General features: G+C 41.5%; 1 protein-coding gene across 1 annotated transcript; it reads left to right on the forward strand.

Moving 5' to 3' along the window:
• Nucleotides 1-6,529: 6,529 nt before the first annotated feature.
• LOC147200185 (uncharacterized) lies at nucleotides 6,530-18,335 on the forward strand. The gene is made up of 18 exons (XM_086119646.1): nucleotides 6,530-6,664; nucleotides 7,599-7,750; nucleotides 8,296-8,462; nucleotides 8,922-9,991; nucleotides 10,344-10,483; nucleotides 11,124-11,271; nucleotides 11,343-11,420; nucleotides 12,487-12,537; nucleotides 12,658-12,726; nucleotides 13,188-13,277; nucleotides 13,521-13,615; nucleotides 14,807-15,419; nucleotides 15,613-15,838; nucleotides 16,056-16,155; nucleotides 16,237-16,396; nucleotides 16,516-16,620; nucleotides 17,517-17,603; nucleotides 18,119-18,335. The coding sequence occupies exons 1-18, from the start codon at nucleotides 6,530-6,532 to the stop codon at nucleotides 18,272-18,274; spliced, it is 3,642 nt and encodes a 1,213-aa protein (XP_085975772.1). The 3' UTR covers nucleotides 18,275-18,335.
• Nucleotides 18,336-18,363: the final 28 nt, after the last annotated feature.

Consider the following 18,363-nt stretch of genomic DNA (forward strand, 5'->3'; position numbering starts at 1 on the left):
GTGACAAAAAAAAAAAAAGATAACAAATAAACAAATTGATTAGCCCATGTCAAGAACAGTACTGTGTGTACACGTTGCTTTGAGGCTATGCCTTTCTTTGAAACATCATTGCAAATCAGACCAAACTTTGTAGTTTCCATGGGAACGGTATCTTCGCCGTTCTCACACATATAAATACACATACCCTCCCGCCGCGCAGTTTATTTTTAAAACTGCATTCTTTTTTGTTTGGTGCAACAAGTTGGGGTTTAGGTGTGTAGGAGGATTCTATATTGCGGCGCCCAGAAGCGTGGGCTGAGGGTCGGAGTTCGGTGGTTCGTCGGCGTGGGCTGACAAAAGGAATGAGTGGGCTGAGATGAACTCGCCGTCCGAGGAACACGATGTCCAAGAAACACGTTTGAATAAAGCCAAAAGTTGTGACTGTTTCTTTCGCAGCTTGATGATTTATGGGCACGTTGTTTTACAATCAGCTAGTCCAAAACATGCGCAACACTTAAAGTGGGTTGCACGTTATTACATTCGTTGTTGATACAACATACTGTTATGGGAGAAGCATATCAATGAAAGGGAGCCTGTCTAATAAAAAGGCGAGCCAAATTTACCTTGTTATAGCCTTGCAGTTGGTAGAATAGCAATAGGAAACCAAAAAATGTGTCTGGGGACAAAACAAGGTGGTCGGTTGTTGGACTGTTAAATAGATATCAACAGATAGATGAGACAAGGTGGTGGATTCGTCCAGGGATTCATAACCGGTGTCTGCTTCAAAGACTGCCACAAGAGATCTTGCGTGCTGTGGTAAATTATCAATTTTCAGTTATTCGGTCCAACATTTATTTATTTACGACAAAGGATGAACAAAGACGCATTCATCCTTTGTTCATCCATCTATGCCAGTGACGTATGGTGACAGGCAGAACAATTAAACGCTCAGCCAATAAATGTCAGAAGATACAATTATCCTGTGTTTCCAGCTATTGACATTCATGGATAAGAACAACTTTGTGTTCAATTAAACAGGCCCAGATTTTAATACGCAGCAAGAAGTTTTTGTGAGAAAATTGAGAAAATCATGTTAATGTTTTCGATCATCAAACAAATGCTATGCAAGGATAACCCAGGTTAACACAAAAGCGGTCAGGTGATGTTATTTATTAAAAGGAAGAAAAAATAACTATTCAAAGCTATTTGGGGCCGTGTGAAAATGTACTTTCACTGACCACACCCAAGGCTGATTAGCTCCAGACCTGTTCAATCAAAAAATTATGAAAAAACTGAATAAAGTCTTTTTAAAGATTTCCTTTTGAACACATTTTAGTAGAGAACATTTTAGTTTCTGAACTATAGCTGTGAACATCATTTTCTTTTTATCTTTCAAGTTGTGTTGCTGCACATTTTATGTTCAGATATCCGTTGTTTAGAGGGTAACAAGTTACAACATTGCCTTTGTAGTTGGTTTGAAAACACAACTTTGTTTTATGTTTACTTTGACAGAAGCCGAGAATGGCAATAAACAGCTTGAATCCTCTTTTTTCCCCCAATAATATTTATTGGTATTGTATTGAGAAGTGAGTTCTTGTTATTTTGTTTGTTTTCGTTAACTATAATAATCTTGACTTGGACACATAATGGCTTCATCTTCCAGACACAAAGAAGGTCAGTTCTTGAATTAACCACCCCAAACCCTCAACAGCATCATGGTAACTCTCCTCTTTATTCCATTTTTAGATTTCATAGGCAGATGATGAGGCGTGTTGGTGTATTTTTTGTCTCTGTGGCCCCGCTTGATGACTCCCAAGCTCAAATGTCATGAGAGCCAATTACTCACTTTGAGAGATCATCCAGGTCAACATGTTTTTAGAAAAGCAGGCCGAGTCGTGCGGGAAGCGTGTGTCTGTGTGTGTGCGTGTGTGTGTGTGTGTGTGTGTGTGTGTGTGTGTGTGTGTGTGTGTGTGTGTGTGTGTGTGTGTGTTGGATTGATTTCATCTTATTATGAATCAGAAAAAAGTCGTCAGTCTAAGAGGGTTTGTCAAACTAGCAAGATCAAGTACTCTTCAGTTTTCAGTGACAATGTGATGACGACCCATTCGTTTTAAGAATATGTTTATTTTCATGATTGTAGTTTGGATTAATGCGGGATGTCACAGCATCATATTGAGAGTTGTATATCGGACTTTGTACACTCATATAGCTACCGGTAAATTGGGTTTACCGGACATTTAAGAAACAACACACTTCTTGTATTGGCTGTACAGCTGTATCTAATGCTGTGGTTAGTAAGTCAAATCATGCAAAACACATTTCGAGTCTCATCGAGAACACAGTGTTTGCTTGTACTTGGGCTAAATTGTGAGGTTAATTTGGTAACTTTACTGGAAATGACACAAACATGCTTTTTAAGATTTGGCATTTGGCAAAAAGGCTCAGACACTGGACGGTCTACACTTTTACACCAATTACACTTGTCAACAGCAGATTTTGATCAGAGATGGCTTCATGTGTCCCTAAACTGATTTTTGATGGCGATTCAAAAAAACGTCAACATTTCATCACAACACGTCATTTTGTTGGGGAGGATATCGTCATTTTTTCTGTCTATGAGTTTGAACTATAAAAGCTTGTGCAACATGGATTCATCACTAAAAGTTGACTCACGACTTGGATTCAAAACAAAATTGTAAAAATTTGTTGAAAAGTGTTATTTATCCCACTTTAATTTCTCAGAATCATGCTGATATGGACACTCTTGTCATACTATCTTGATGAAAATTATGATGGGTTCAAGCCAGCAATATTGTAAACGACAACACCGATTTGTAACGAAAATACTATATTTCAGAAAATGATGACTGATAGTAACTTCATCAAGCGTTTCAGACATCGGCCGTCCTGCTTTCTCAACATACAGCTCATGATCTATGAAGCATTTATAAGAAAATATAAAATTGTTGTGATCGAATAAATGTATACGATGACACATTTACAACTTGTCGCTATGATAAAAAGAATGTTCGAGGGTCAGAGAATATGACACATAAAAGGGCCTTTTTAAAAAAAATTAATTGAAAGATGGATTATCCATTCAGAAGTATGATATGCAAGTTCAAAGGATACTAAAACGGAAAGCTGCAGTTACTGACGTCCGATTCCAAGCATGATCGCTGGTCCCGATCAATATCAGCCCAAGGGTGGACGAGGCTGAGTGTGGCAACAGGGTTAGGAGTGTGTGTGACCTCTCCACTGAGGTCCTCTCCGCTTAAGATCACGCTTATTACGTCACATACTGGACGACAGTGTTCTCGGAAAGTCTTTCTATTAATTATTTGAAGCGGTATATTTTTTAAGTAGGAAACAAAATGAGTATATTAATGGCATGGTCTTGGACTATGCTGCCACGTACATGTCCAACAAATCTGACAAGGTGGACCAATTGACCCCAAAAGGTCTCCAGTGGTGTATTCCAACCTTTATCAAGCCAAGGCACACATTTTACAATGCATATTCTCATGGCACATCACCGGACAAAAAAAAGTCACATAAAGTATGAATACTGAAATAATGATGGTAGTATCTCAATTTATTCACAAATGTACTTGCTCAGTGTGAAATCTGCCCCCATTTAGCTGAACACAAAGTCGACATAATTGCACAACGCCGTCACCTATTTTGTCGAATGGCAATCGTTAGCACCTTTTGCTTTCTATGACACCTATCACATTTTTTGGCCTGTCGCAGTAGGTCACTGGCACTGACAAATGAACAAAGATACATGATTTACAGTCAGTAAATAATATTTATTGGACCAATTAAATGAAATTGAATTATTCCATGCGGGGGCACTTGATGACTTTCTATAGCAAAATGTGCCGAGATGCATTATAAGTTATTTTACGGTTACGGTTGTGGGTATATTGCCATTTTGCTTCTCAACTCAAACTGTGTTAGTAAAACCTCAAAAGGATGAAATTGTTTCCAGAAAAACTTGTGTGGATGCGGTAACATAAAAAGCTAAGTAGTGTTTGAAGTTGTTTCTGAGCTAACTGCTACATAAAAGGAGATTGCATAACATAGCATGAAGTAAAAATAGTTTTCTGTTAATTGCTATTGCCAACATGTTTAATTATAGTCCTTGCCTCAGGGGCTTGAGAGCTTGGTTGAAAAAAAAAAAGTGCTTCATGCACACGCACACCCTGTCATATGCTCTACAGACATGCCCCCCTGTGGCTGAAATCCTAAAGGAAACGTGGCCTCAATACTTGGGCCTCTTTGACTTGATGGTACAGGTATATATCCATCCATCCATCCATCCAACCATTTTCTGATCCGCTTTATCCTCCAGGGAACAACCTGAAGTGGTTGCCAGCCAATCACAGGGCACACATAGACGAACAACAATCCGCACTCACACTCACACCTAGGGACAATTTAGAGCAGTGGTCCCCAAACTTTTTCCTGTGAGGGCCACATAACTTTTCGCTTCTCTGATGGAGGGGCAGGGTCAGTTTGTAACAGCAAAAGTGTGACTGCAAGAGTACCTAGACATAAAAATGTATTGTTTCCCAGAAACCCACACAAAATCAAATAACTTTTTTTGATACACTCGCGGTATTAAAGACGTCTTTCTTCTCAGGACACACCACCTCCGCGACAGCATTCATGCATTTCTTGACAAACTCTCCTTACCGCTGCTTGCTATCAGTTGAGCTAGCCCGAACAGATGGTTCAGCTGAGCTTGGCGTACAAATGTATTTTGCTGAGCTAACGTTCCTCTTTTTAGCGTTGACAGTTTGTCTGCTCTCATTTGCCCATGCAAAAAATCGTACTTGTTGTTGTGACGGGATTTATAGTGTCTCCGCGGATTGTATTCTTTGAATACCGCCACCGACAGATGAGACAGACAATCTTTTCTTTGCATTGAAAAAAAAAATTGTTTCTCCATTTTGGGTTAAATTCCCTGGATTCTGATTTTTTTTTCTCTTACCTCACCTTTTCGCCATGATTACGTTCTCTTTGAGAGGGACAGGTTTAGGATTTTTTTTTCTGGGGTTGCAAGATAACGGCATGAATGGAACAAATGTCACGTTATACTGTATGTGTTTATGAAATTGTTACTAGCTAATAGTTAATCATAAAAATAGTCCATAACTAAGGAATATTTTATTGCAAAAGCCAAATTTTATGATAAAATACAAATATACATAGATGAAAAATAAATCAAAAGACTCTCTGGTATTGTTCAGGGGGGCCGGACCAAATGTGGAGGCGGGCCGGATCCGGCCCGAGGGCCGTAGTTTGGTGACCGCTGATTTAGAGTGTCCAATCAGCCTGCCATTCATGTTTTTGCAATGTGGGAGGAAACCAGAGTACCCGGAGAAAACCCACACAGGCACGGGGATAACATGCAAACTCCACACAGGAAGGCCGGCTCGAACCCACAACCTCTGTACTGTGAGGTCGACACGCTAACCACTGGATCACCGAACTGCCCACGTATATATATCATTTAACTATTTCAACATCCTGTAATTGATTCGGTTGAACATGTTAATCAATTCGGACATGTCCAAAACTGTTTTCTTACTTTATCCCCACCTGCCCCCGTGAAAATATAAGTTACATTTTAATTATGGTTTTAGGTCAAGACAGTTTACATTTTTCTTGTAGGCCAAGGCAATCATACCAAAACAACGATGATTTGGTCTGTGCAAGTCTACACCACTGCAACCATATTAAACAATACTGAGCAATATTATGGTGTAGTTAATACAGTATAATGGCAAGTAAGGGCTATTAATAGCGTAGATCGTGACTCTTCTAACATCACTGCTTGCTAAACTGCTTAATGACTTATGTTTTGCAATTCCTGGCCAGTCATTGTGCACTCTCAGATAAAAGGCCTTACCCAAATTTCTACTGATTGTAGTGGTCTGCTCTGTTCGAGGATCAGATGGTGCCATTGTCTTTTATTTCACTTCCATGCTGATTCACTGTCATGGCAACCATCTGTGTAGCAACTTCTCCTGCTCCATAAGGCAGCTGTCAGGCAGTCCAACATTCTAAAGTATCGGATACAACACAGTCACCATGTGGGCCCATGTGAGGACCAATCAACTTTAGCTTGAAAGAACTCAACCAGGGAACAATGCATCAAAGTACCAGAACAACATACAATCCGTTGGAACCTGAAGCCAACTACTCTGGAAGGGAAACAAGGTTTTGAAGAAGGTAAAGAAGAGTGTCGCACATGTTGCTAACATAGACTTTGTTTAACGCTGGTTGATGACCTTTTTCAATCAGAGATGCAAGTTAACCTTTCTAAATGATTCCAAATACAGTATGCTCTTGTTGTGTCTACTTGTATCCTTTAATATTGTATATCTTGCCTGATCAACAAGAGTTAAGATTAAAATGTTCCAATAATACTTGTTATTCTCATGATGCTTAAGAGTCTCCCAACATCCACACATGAACCGAAAGCTCAATCGCATTTTAATAATGACTCAATGGCAGATGCCGGATGATCACAGGCGACATGTCTCTACCATCTGAGGACTGCTATTGCCGGCATTTCCAGCCCAACACCTTTGACCCGTCTCGTTGCAGCGCCTGCCTGCGGCCAGGTCATATGCACCTTGACACGGCACCAACCGATGCGTCACAAGAGCGGGTGTGTACATGACACTTTTGATCTGAACTGCAAAAAGTGGCGGACTTTAACTCGAGAGAGTTGGATGTGTATTAGGCATAGGTTCCTGAAAGACTATGGCGCATACATACAATCAAAATTTGGGCAATGTCCGTGACAGGGAAATAAGACTCTCAACCAAGAGAAACAGCAAGGTGCTGTTTGAATCTGGATGATTAATTCTTGATGGGTCATAGGGAGCACAGAGAATCTGTTGTAATGAGAGACAGCCATGTGACACATGCACATACTTCCACGACATTAGGAATACCGCTAAGTTGTGACTGTATAGTGATTTCATTCATAGGTAGAAAGGCCTGAAAAATCTAGAGAAGGTTGAGGCGGAGATCAAAAGTCACTTTTGAGGTCCACTAAGGAGTGTTGAGGCAACAAAAGGGATCAAGATATGGCCGGGAAAAGAGTCATGTAGGCGGTACTTGCAATGCAAAAGAGAAATAAAATAATGATGAGGGTGAACGGGGACTAGCTTGTGTTACGTCCGGCGTGCAGTCGACGTGTTAGCTTTGCTCAACGAATGAAGAGCGTATTAATAGTTGGCAGACGCTGCTTTGGATGAATGGTAGCGGTGACGGTGAGTGCAACTTGCATTATCGTAGTGTACAATTATTAATTTCAATGTTGTAGTGTAAACTTGCACTTCATTGTTTTCAATCTTTCTCTGCTGTGTCACATTTCTGTGCTGGTCATTATTGGCATAACTGCTACACTTGCTGTAATTGTTGACATAACTAATTGGGTAACTGTAAATGTGCTGTGTGATCAAAGAATGGGGAATTTAAGTCAGACCAAAACAATGAAATCAGTCTGTTCTTTCAGATCAACTTCAAACTTCATCATTTTTTCCATATTGGTGATTGGGTTGACTGGTTGTGTCCTATTTTTTCTTATTTTTCAGGAGCTGGGTGATGATGAGCAAGTCTTGTCTGAGGTGAATTCAAGCGCCAGCAGTGATGACATCAGAGATGCTTGGACCTACGAATGGAGTCTTGGCCGCAGTCTGAGCCCTGAGTGCGAACTTGATATCTGTGACACTGACACACAATCTAGGTGACACGTTACATACGTCCTGTTTTCTTACGTCCGCAGCAGCAAACACTTTGTAGACTTAAAGAGAAGGTACTTTATGTTTTCTCAGTGCACTTGGGTTTCTACAAGGAAAAGTATAAGATAATTGAGATGGAATTTGTACCAAAAAAAAAAAAACACCGTTGCATACTAATTTCCTTTGGATCCCTACTGGACGCCTCCCTGGTGAGGTGTACTGGGCATCTTCACTGGGAAGAGTCTTTGGGGATAATCCAGGACATGGTGAAGAGACTACAGTGTCTCCTAATCGTCCTGGTAACACCTCAGGAATCCTCCTGAAGAGCCGGACGAAGTAGCTCTTCGGGGCTAAAGTTGCCGCAACCAACTGCTTAATTGACTCTTCTACTTTTGAGCATACCCGCATGATATAATGAGATCCAATATAATAGCTATGTTAAAACTTGCCCTGTGGCTTTCCTGTAGATTGATTATCATGCTTAGTTTAATTTGGCAATCTGTTTGCTTCATCTGCTTGTCTTAAATGTCCTTCACCCCTCTTTTTCCAGCTCTGAAAATAATTCAGAAAGTCCACAGAGGAGCAACTCCCCAAATTCAGAGAGGAATTGTGTCACCCTCGGAGATATGACCCGGATGGACCCTTCTCCACTTCGAGGTGCTGGGAGTCCCTGGATGGACGAGAGGCGAGGCAGGAACAGATCCCGCAGAACTTCAGGTCACTCTGCGTCACTCGGCACAACATCTGTACTACAGAAGAAGCAAAACTGTTTTCCACTCAAGATCTTTTACAGCATTAGCATGTATGTTATTAGGTGGAACTATACCAAATTTGATAAGTCAGAGCACAAAAGCGACGTTGATTGGTTTTAAATTGGTTTTTGGTTGTTGGTTGAAAATTTTTCTGGAATATGTCAAAACTGCAGAGCCGTTTTCAAAGAAACTTTGTGAAGGCGTGGCGGTACATGTACCGAGAAAGAAATCATTACAGTTTGGTGCAACTTTGAATTGAGGCAGATCTTGGACTTACTTTTTTTGGTCTTTTTACTGTTTGAGTCGCAATTGAGCTCTTCTTTCTGCTCAAGAACTTGAATATTACAGGCCAATTTGCAGCATCTTGCCCCATTCTAACGCCAGTGATTTAAATCTGATTATCTTAAGTTTGTTTGAATTTCAGAGTCCAGAAGAGTCAGGGAACAGGAGAGTGGCTACTTCTCTCCAGAACAAAGAACTGATGGTGAACATCTGGCGGAGGATGCCAACAAAAGGTCTTATCGTTACTATGAGAGGGGTCACCCGCTACCCAACAACTACGTTCCTGAGCCCAAAGCCTCTGTCCCATATAGGAACGTCAATCTCGGTATTCCCTCCCAGAGAAGAAACCCTGAAACGTACATGCAGGACACTTGGAGAAGTGAATCCCCTCAGAGGTACTCATACCACTCCAATTTTAGAAGAGGTACTGAGTCGTTGAGGAATTCTCCAACTCGTCATAGCTCAATGAGCCCAGACAGACACAAGAGATCAGACCCCCGAATGCGCTCCCTCTCCAGAAGTGAGACGCAATCTCATGGCTCTTCTAACCTTCCCTCACACGCAACCTCTGAGCGTACATCCAGCAGGTCCAGTCCATCACGTAGACGGGGCTCCTTTGCCTCTCGAACGGGGTCACCATCCAGACTGACACCTTCTCACAAGCACACAGAGTCCTTCTTTTCACAGAATGGAGGCTATGAAGCACGGGGAGGATGTAGCCGAGAATCTAAAATCCCATCGCGAGCTTCCAACAAACATAGTTTAGACTCTGAGAGGCTCTACAGGAATCTGGAGTCCATTTCCCGCCGCGCCTCTTCCTCCTCAACATTTCAACAGAACACAGACGGGGGATCCCAAAGATCTCCTCAAACCAGAGAAGGGTCTCCATCCAGAAATGGCTCACACAGCCGCATCTCACAGAGACAGCCATCCTCGAGAGACAGCAGAGCGAGTGCCTCCCATGGCTCCTGGCAGGGATCCTCACAGTCTGTGCTCAGCATTCCCATCTCGTGTGGTTCTTCTGCTTCGAGACGTGGTGCAGATCACCAGGGGCCTGGTGCATCACCACCACTTGTTGCCATCACGGAAACGGACAATTTCAGTGTGGGGAATACCAAGATCAGTGGTGACAGAAGCAGGAGTAGCGTGAGGAGAGGCATGGAGGCCTTGCTCCTCTCTGAACCCAAGAGGGCTGCACAAGAGCTTGAGGAGGTAAAGTTTTAGTTCACCACCAGCCACAATATTAGACACCCCTGCACAGTGTATACAACAAGTATTATCAGAAGTAACAAGGACAAGAAGTATTAAAAAATAGATGGATAATGTTATTGTGGTCGTAGTTTGCTGTGTCTAATATCTGCTTAATACTACAAAGACATAAATAAGAATATAACTCAGATATTGGTTTTCATTAGACTCTGCAGCTATACAGACCTTACAATGTGGCCAGTGAAGCGTATAATACAAAATAACTCTCAACTAAGAATAACACTCCAAAAGTGGTCAACACATTTGGGGTGTTGAATGATCCCGCTTTTCTAACTCTTAAAATCTGAAATCTGAGGTGGGAATGACAATGGAAGACTACATAGTACTGGCTGACATTCCAACAATCCACGTCGAGACAGAGGACGATTATCCGGGTCTGAGGAGGAGGAACCAGAGTCCAAGTCCTTGTAGAGACCAAAGGTTCCGGACTCAAAGGTTAGTCGAACATCATTGCTGTGCCATAAGACAAACAATGTTTGCTTGGTTGGGGTGGAAGATTACAAAAGCAAAAAGATTGTTGTTTAAAACTTTGAACGGAAATATTAGTCAAACTAAAAGTAGCATTTGGAATTGTAGTTATGGCAATGTATTCATTTCAGAGTGACTTATCCGAAATAGACGGTGTACCAGAAATGATCAACATGACCCTAAATTCTGGGCCAGTTTTCATTCTTGTGTTACATGTATAAATGTTTTATAAATGGTGTACTGCATATAAAAATGTCATCTTAAACAGGCTACTTAGCTCAAGATTAGCTTTGATAAGTTCAACCTTTAAACTCTCTTGTATCTATTACTTCATTAGCGTGTCGCTATCAAATATTGATGTTAACTGACTAACTTTTCACTGTGTTTGAAATTAAGGTTGCATCAAAGTTTGTAAAGCTCAATATATTTCATCCTGTACGAATACTGTACTGTCAGCACAATCGTCCATTAATTATATATTTACAGTGTTAATTTCAATATATTTTTAAAGAGTATTGTTCGATGGTTTCGTTGGGGGCACAAAATTTAATGACATTTAATCCGAGTGACAATGTAATTACTACCAAAATATGCAATTGTTGTGAAGCCATCAACCTCAGGCCGAATTCTACAGTTGGAATTCTGCGTCGGATGAGAGAGGTCGAGGAAGAGAACGAGTGAGAGACAGGAGAGAGAAGGACTCTCAGAATGGTCGATTATTACAAAGACAGTCGACAGCATCTCTCCGTACACAGGTGCCATTTTATTACTTTATTTGGACCAAAACATCAACCGACTGTTTCACACTGTGGTCGTTCCCTCATAGAGTTCAGACAGGCAAAGTGGGGAGCAGAGATCTGCAAAGATGACGGAACAAAGGCTTCCCGACGGTCCACAGACAAAGGTGAAGCCCTTGAATCGGTGTATGTGGAACAAAGTGTTCATTCATTCATTCCAAAGTATCTCTGGAAACAAACTTGGCAGACAGGTTTGTGTTCAAATTCAGTGAACATATAATCTGCTTCCAATTTTACCTTTTACCACAATTTTTCATGAATTTGGTCCTGGCTTCTAGCCAGGATGGCAGAAGACTTGGGTTTGGAGGTGTTCTGAAGTGATGGCTGCCATCTAATGGTGAACACTGTTATTGCAACTTTAAACTGATAAGCTCCAGTAAACATTTTCCCAGGCATCCATTTTCCAAACAACTAATCTTTTTACTTTAAAAAATTAAACTAGGGTCACTGAGTGTTGCCCACATGCCACTGCTCTAGACCGTGAACGTTTATTTATTGCCTCTATCAATAGACTGGGAGATGCTGCAGCCTCATGACAGAAATAGCTGAGGCAACACACACACACACAGCATGATGGATGATTGCCTTAAAAGACGCATTAATTGCAGTCTAAAGTTTTTTGTGTCGCCACATAAAAGTTTGAAGTGCTGAAGAATTATTGAAGTAACACAGCCATTCGTTTCAACAAGAAAATGGGTGTTAAAAACCTTTTCATTTCACCTCCAATTTCATGGATTCGCACTCTTACATTGGATACCATCACCATTGTGAGTACCGGTATCTTTTCTTTTTTTAATTCTCTTGTTCAAGTTTTAATAGGGAAGATCTTTTTTTTTTTAAATATGCTTAAATTCACTCTTTGCAGTCTGTTCTGTTTTGCATGCTTTCATGCTCCAAAACTTTACCACTTACAGAGCAGACATGGCATCTGTAAAGCTGAACTCTCGATTTATAATTATTATAATAATAATAAAACTTATTATTATTATTATTTATTACATCCCTTATAAACCAAACCCTCCCTCACACCATATGAAGAAGTATGGTACTTAAGTTCTTGTAAGCTTTGTTCTGCTTTCGCTAGAAGTGTCATGTCGGTTTTATCTGTCATCACTGACACAGAAACCACAACAAAATGCTTTATCATAGTTCCTTTTCCTCCTCTTTTTGCAGATGCCTGCCACTTTGAAGGGGTGGATGTCTCGACTGGATGAAAATGACAAGGTAAAGACATGTTTGTTTGTTTGGGGGGGGGGCTGGGGGGGGCAATTCTTGTGAAATGTCTCATTGATTTTGTACGATTGCCACCAAATCACTGGATGTAAATTTGGTGTTTCTCCACAGTGGAGGAAACACTGGTTTGTTCTGGATGATGAGTCGCTGAAATATTACAGAGACCCCGAGGCTGAGGAGGTACATTTTAAGGCATAAGAGGCCACTGATCACTGGCATCAGAATCCTCTTATCGCCAAAACCATCACTTTTCAGGAAACCAAAAACACGACATGTTTGTTAAGCCATTAACAGTGCATCATCAAAGAGAGGAAAAACATTTTCAACATTTTAAATTGGTCAATACTTTGTACAAATAACAGATCAGATGGAAAATGACCAAAGATAGACATTTGGAGGAAGAAAAAGGAAAAAAATAGATAAAATCATATAAATTGACAAATTTGGACAAAGGAGTATTCTGCCCAACAGTGACTTTGAGCTTTCTTATAGTTGTGCTTTTAACTGCATTTCATATCAGTCACATTCTTTTCAGGGTTTTACACCCATTCCCAGCCTATATCGATTCATATGAGTTTCATAATTCAAGTTTTCACTATGAATTCATAGACTTCTATTTTTTTTTTCTTCTTGTGCGATAGTCAGATGACTTGGGCGGAGAGATTGACTTATACACATGTGTCAATGTGTCGGACTGGGATGTGGAAAAAAACTTTGGCCTCCGGATTCAAGTATTGTACTTTTTTTTTCTTGGCTAATTGACTTACGCAAAGTACCAGAGTATCAGCATCATTTATTACCCTGCTCAGTTTCGCATCTATTATATGTTCGGCTGCTTCCTGTTTAATGGCATGTGTGTGTGTGTGTGTGTGTGTGTGTGTGTGTGTGTGTGTGTGTGTGTGTGTGTGTGTGTGTGTGTGTGTGTGTGTGTGTGTGTGTGTGTGTGGTTTGCTGGGTCTTTTGATCACTCCCAGACAAAGAGGGCAGTGTTCACTCTCTCTGCAGTGACCTCTACATTGCGGCGGAACTGGGTGACGTTACTGAAGCAGGCCATCCAGAACAACACGCAGTGAGTGTGGCTGCATACTGGGAACTGGCTGTAAAGAAAAAAAAATAGCCTGTGGAAAAAGGCTGTAAAATCTAAAAAAGCCTTTTCTGACATGGCTTAGATCACATTCCAATCCCCAAATACATCGTTTATACCCTGAGGGGTTGACTGAAGAACATAGTTTGCTAATTTGGAGAAACACATGTAAACAGCGCAAACAAGAAGAAAGCAATTAAAAAATATATATACTGTCATTTGGCAAAAACAGAAAAATCTATACACAAAAGCATGAAAAGTATAATGAAAACAGTAAAACCCCTTTCATCGCTCATTCTGGGTTCACAGTCCCGGAATAGCGTCGATTTTCTTTTGTGTTTTTTTTATTTTTGCCCTTTGCGACCATTTTGCTACATTTTGTTTTGAGTTTAAATCTCCACCGTCATGAAAATAAGCCAAATGTTGTGAGTCAGTAAATCAGAGCGACGTTATTGTTTTGTCAGTCTGCTGCACGCCTTGGTAATCACTTCAACGTTTTCCCTTTCTGTACAAAATGCAATATTAGTGGAGTGGCATCCTGACACAGGTCTCCACTTCAGTTCCAAAACAGCATTGGTGGAGCCACCCAGGTATACAAAATTAGAAACGTAGCCAGCCAGCCATGTTCTTGACAAAAACAAAAGTCACCGATGTAGAAGGGTTGAGATGTTAAAGCGCAGTGATATGCTCATGCAGGCGGAACTTTTGACAGTCGATTTCAACACATGACAAGTTTGTCCATTTTTTTACGCCTTCATTTCGGTGTTGAAACAGGAACGTACTGTATTACGGCATTTTCATCATCATCGTCGTCGTTGTCATCGTGAGTACACATTGTTGCATTCTTTCTTCAATCGTTTTGTTATTTGTTGATTTTGTGCTATTTTTGATATATTATAAAGGTTTTAATGTTGAATGATGAAGATCTTAAGTGCCGTAAATGGGATAATAACAACCGTGGTGTATGTATTTCTATATATCGCGGATTTCTTTCAGGTGAATTAAACATAAGCGCGTTATTAGATTATCTCGTCAAATTGTCATCTATTTGTTGCAAGAAGTCAGAAACTCCCGAGTTCATCAAAGAGATTTGGGTGGTCTGCCTGCAGCGAGCCCTTCTGTCTTTCTTCTGATATGTAACATTAGCCCCTTTACTTTTCCTCGTTCTGTCCTCAGCCAATCAGAAAGCGGCGGCGAGAAAGAGAACCCCCTCTCCCTCGGCCCGTCGTCATGCCAACCGGTTGCTCGCTTCACCTGCTCCGGCTTTGAGCCTGCAGGTTCCAACAGCACAGCCGAAGGCCTCCATCTGCCAACAGACATGGACGTGCATGAGGAGGTGAGCTCAGACCCCCTGAGAAAAGAAGAACAGGAGGAGGGTTGGGACCGCGATTGGGCTAAGCGGCTGGAAGAAAGGAACAAGTGGTTTGAGGACGCTGTCCCCTTCAGCGAGGTGGGCAGGCGGTGGGACTGCATGCAGCTGAAGAGGGGGAGTGTGCCTGTGCCCGTCATTGACACCATGGACTCGGAGGTCAGCAGGAAGTGGACGGAATTTGAGAGGCTGTCATTTAAGGACATGAGCGCGCAGTCACTCATCGGAGTCCAGGCGTATCAAACGATCACGTGGCTGGCCTCTGATTCCCGTGTTGACACCCAGACCTGTCAGTCAAGGACTGATAAGGATGAAGCGTTTGTCACCAGTTCACCAACTGACTGCTGGAGGAAGGCTCCCGCAACTTTAAACGGGTCACACACTGTTCAAACAAACACAGCCGAAGCCCTTACGAAGGAGGTGAGGAAACGACAACGTATATTGAGACACTCTTACTTGCTGGGCTGAAGTGGGACTCATTTTCAGCGCTGGAGTTTCATATCTTAGACCTGCTCACTTAGGTTCACAACATTTTAAAGTGAAGATGCAATTTTCCCCTTACTAGTGACTTGCATTCGTACTTTCATTTATCCTCTCTATTTTCATCATCCAGGCGAGAAAGCAAATGGAGAGCACGAAGAGAGACTACGCAGCCATAGTGATAAAAGTGAACAGTCCATGTGGACCCGGGGCCCCCTGTGGGGCCCAGCTGGAGGCCATGGAAGCAGCCCATCGGAAAGAAGTGCAGGAGCTGCAGGAGCAACACAAGAGAGAGCTCAGCGAGTTAGAGGGACAAAGAGACAAAATGCTGGAGGAGGAGCGTCAGGCTTCTGCTGAAGGTTGTGTCAAAAGTCTATCGTGCTTATGCCTGCCGATTGTCAACTACAATCCTGGTTGATACATCCCAAAATGGTAGACAGTGAGTTGGCCATAAAAAGTGAACAGCTTCCATGGTAACAGGAATCTGATGGCAGTGAGCTGTGTATCGGCGTGTCTTGTGATGTTTGAGGATGAGGGCAGGAATCATTTTCTGACGAGCAAATGTTGTTATTACAGCCATGGGGGCTCTGAGAGCAGCCCACAGAGAGGAGCTGGAGAAGGCCAGGCGGATACCTGGCGGAGACGCACACGTGGAGGCACCTTGCAGAGGACATGTGTAAGGAATCATGTTTTCACCATGACACTCTGTCTCCAATGTTCCAATTAACTGTACAAATGCCGTATTTGTGTTTGTCAGGCCGCCGGTAGACGTGTGGCACAGTGAGTTGGATGTGTTGTCTGAGCGTTTCTCTGAGAAATGTCTGCAGCTGAGCCTCACCCAGCAGAGCGGCCAAAGAAGAGAAAATGATCTGGACTGCAAAGAGAGAGAGTTGCAACAGCTTTGGAGAGAGAACCAGGTCAATGGCCATACCTCAATAGAGTGCACTAAACAATTTAAGTTATATTCACTCCATTTGATTGTGCAAGATTACTGTACCTCATCAATCAAAGCATGTAATTTACTTTTTTTTTGCAGGAGCTTAAAGTCAAGCTGGCGGAAGAGATTAGCCGCATGCGTTATTTCATCACAGGACAGCGACCTGATGTGCTATCCCTTGGCAACGTGGCATCAGACGTTGAGGTATTGACAGCAGTAATCTGTGGTGAAATTCAAACCTACACAATTTTGACTCTTACATAAAAACTGTAGGGAAGTACTGTGTATCCCACCGCATCCAGGCATTTTGTTTTGGATTTGGCAGATGGGCGCGAGGGATTTTGGACCCAATTTAAAGAGACAAATTGTTTGAGCAAGTTTGCTTAATGTGTTGTCTTCCATCCCAGTAATGAGTCCCGGATGCATCATTATCACACGCCTCCTTTCTTCATCGCGGCCTTGTTAAATTGCCCATGTTTGGTTCCTTTGAGCAGTATACACTGCCATCTACTGGTTGACCGGCGAAGCTCTCTCGAATGGACCGTCTCAAAAGGGTGGGAAATGCGAATCTTATTCTCGCCATATTGTCTCCATGCATAAAAGCATAAAATCCCCATTCATCAAGGTGGATTTATTTTGTTAATCCGTTTATAGGGCACTCGTTGAAATACCTCTGAACCCCTTGAAATCATTGTAGTCCATCACAGTACTGAATCATTGTTTTTACAGTATTTTTATACCATCTAATAAATGTACCTTTTTCATCAGCATTACTTTTCTTGTTACTCGTGTAGTGTGTGTGTGTATGTGTGTGTGTGTGTGTGTGTGTGTGTGTGTGTGTGTGTGTAGTGTCAAATTCCACTCTTTGGCGATTGTGACTGCTATAAAAGATTGCAGCAAGGAAAATACTTTGTAGTTTTAATACAAGTTGGTGCAAGTATTAACTACTTTGTCCTGCTAATATAAAATTAAAAAAAAAGAATACATCTAGAGTATGTATATTAAGTAGCTTTCAAGGAACACACATTGTTTTTTTATTCTGCTGTTCCACATCCTCAGTCCAAAACACAATCAAGCGCCTTCAACTTCTCGCCTTTCAGACGCTGCTCAGAGCCAAAGAAAATGAAGTGCACTCTCTTAAGAGGCAGGTCAGCTGCCTGCAAAGTGAAGTCCAGTCTCTCACGAAGGTATGGATATAAACGACGCGCCACTGGCCCCAGTGTATCGGTACACCGGCACAATCTAATGAGGTCCAAGACAACAGCTGTAATAGAAATTGTGCCTTTTAAACAATAATAATGCAGTTTTTCATTGTTTATTGTTGCATTTAGAATATATTTGCTCTACATAATAGTAAACAAAGTGGTGCCATAAGAGTTGATCAGTATCAACTATTGCATGACTGAACTTTTTGCTTTAATGTTGTTGGGGGAGTAATGTAATGTTACTATATTTTTATTGCTATAGTAATGGTGTGACTCCAACTACTGCTAATACAATTTAAAGTAATTGTCCAATGCAGATGATCTTAAGTAACATATGCTTGAACTAATATGAAAATGACAATCAGAACTAAAGAATGTTTTAAAAGCAGAATTTTGCTTGAAATTGTGCAGATGTACCTAATGATGTGGCCACTGGATATATGCTACATTTTATTCACATGGAGTGGCTAATCCACTGTTCAAATGTTTTCTTTCAGGAGAAGGAGGCAGCCTATGAGCGCTACAAGGAGTCTTATGTCGAGCTCAGTGACTTGAAGTGCCGAAACAGGTTGGAGATGGACTCTCTCAATGAACACTTGACATTGGTTGATGCCGCACGACAGGACAGAGCGAGGGAGAGCTGTGAACACTGAAGCAATGAAACAAGGAGAAATCTCAGTAAAAGACAAATAAAGCAAATTCCACACAAAACAACTGTGTCATGCAACAAAATTTGTGACAC

Source organism: Hippocampus guttulatus, chromosome 9, assembly GCF_054856545.1.
Source record: "Hippocampus guttulatus isolate MCC_2025c chromosome 9, RoL_Hgut_1.0, whole genome shotgun sequence".
In the NCBI taxonomy this organism is placed as follows: Eukaryota; Metazoa; Chordata; class Actinopteri; order Syngnathiformes; family Syngnathidae; genus Hippocampus; species Hippocampus guttulatus.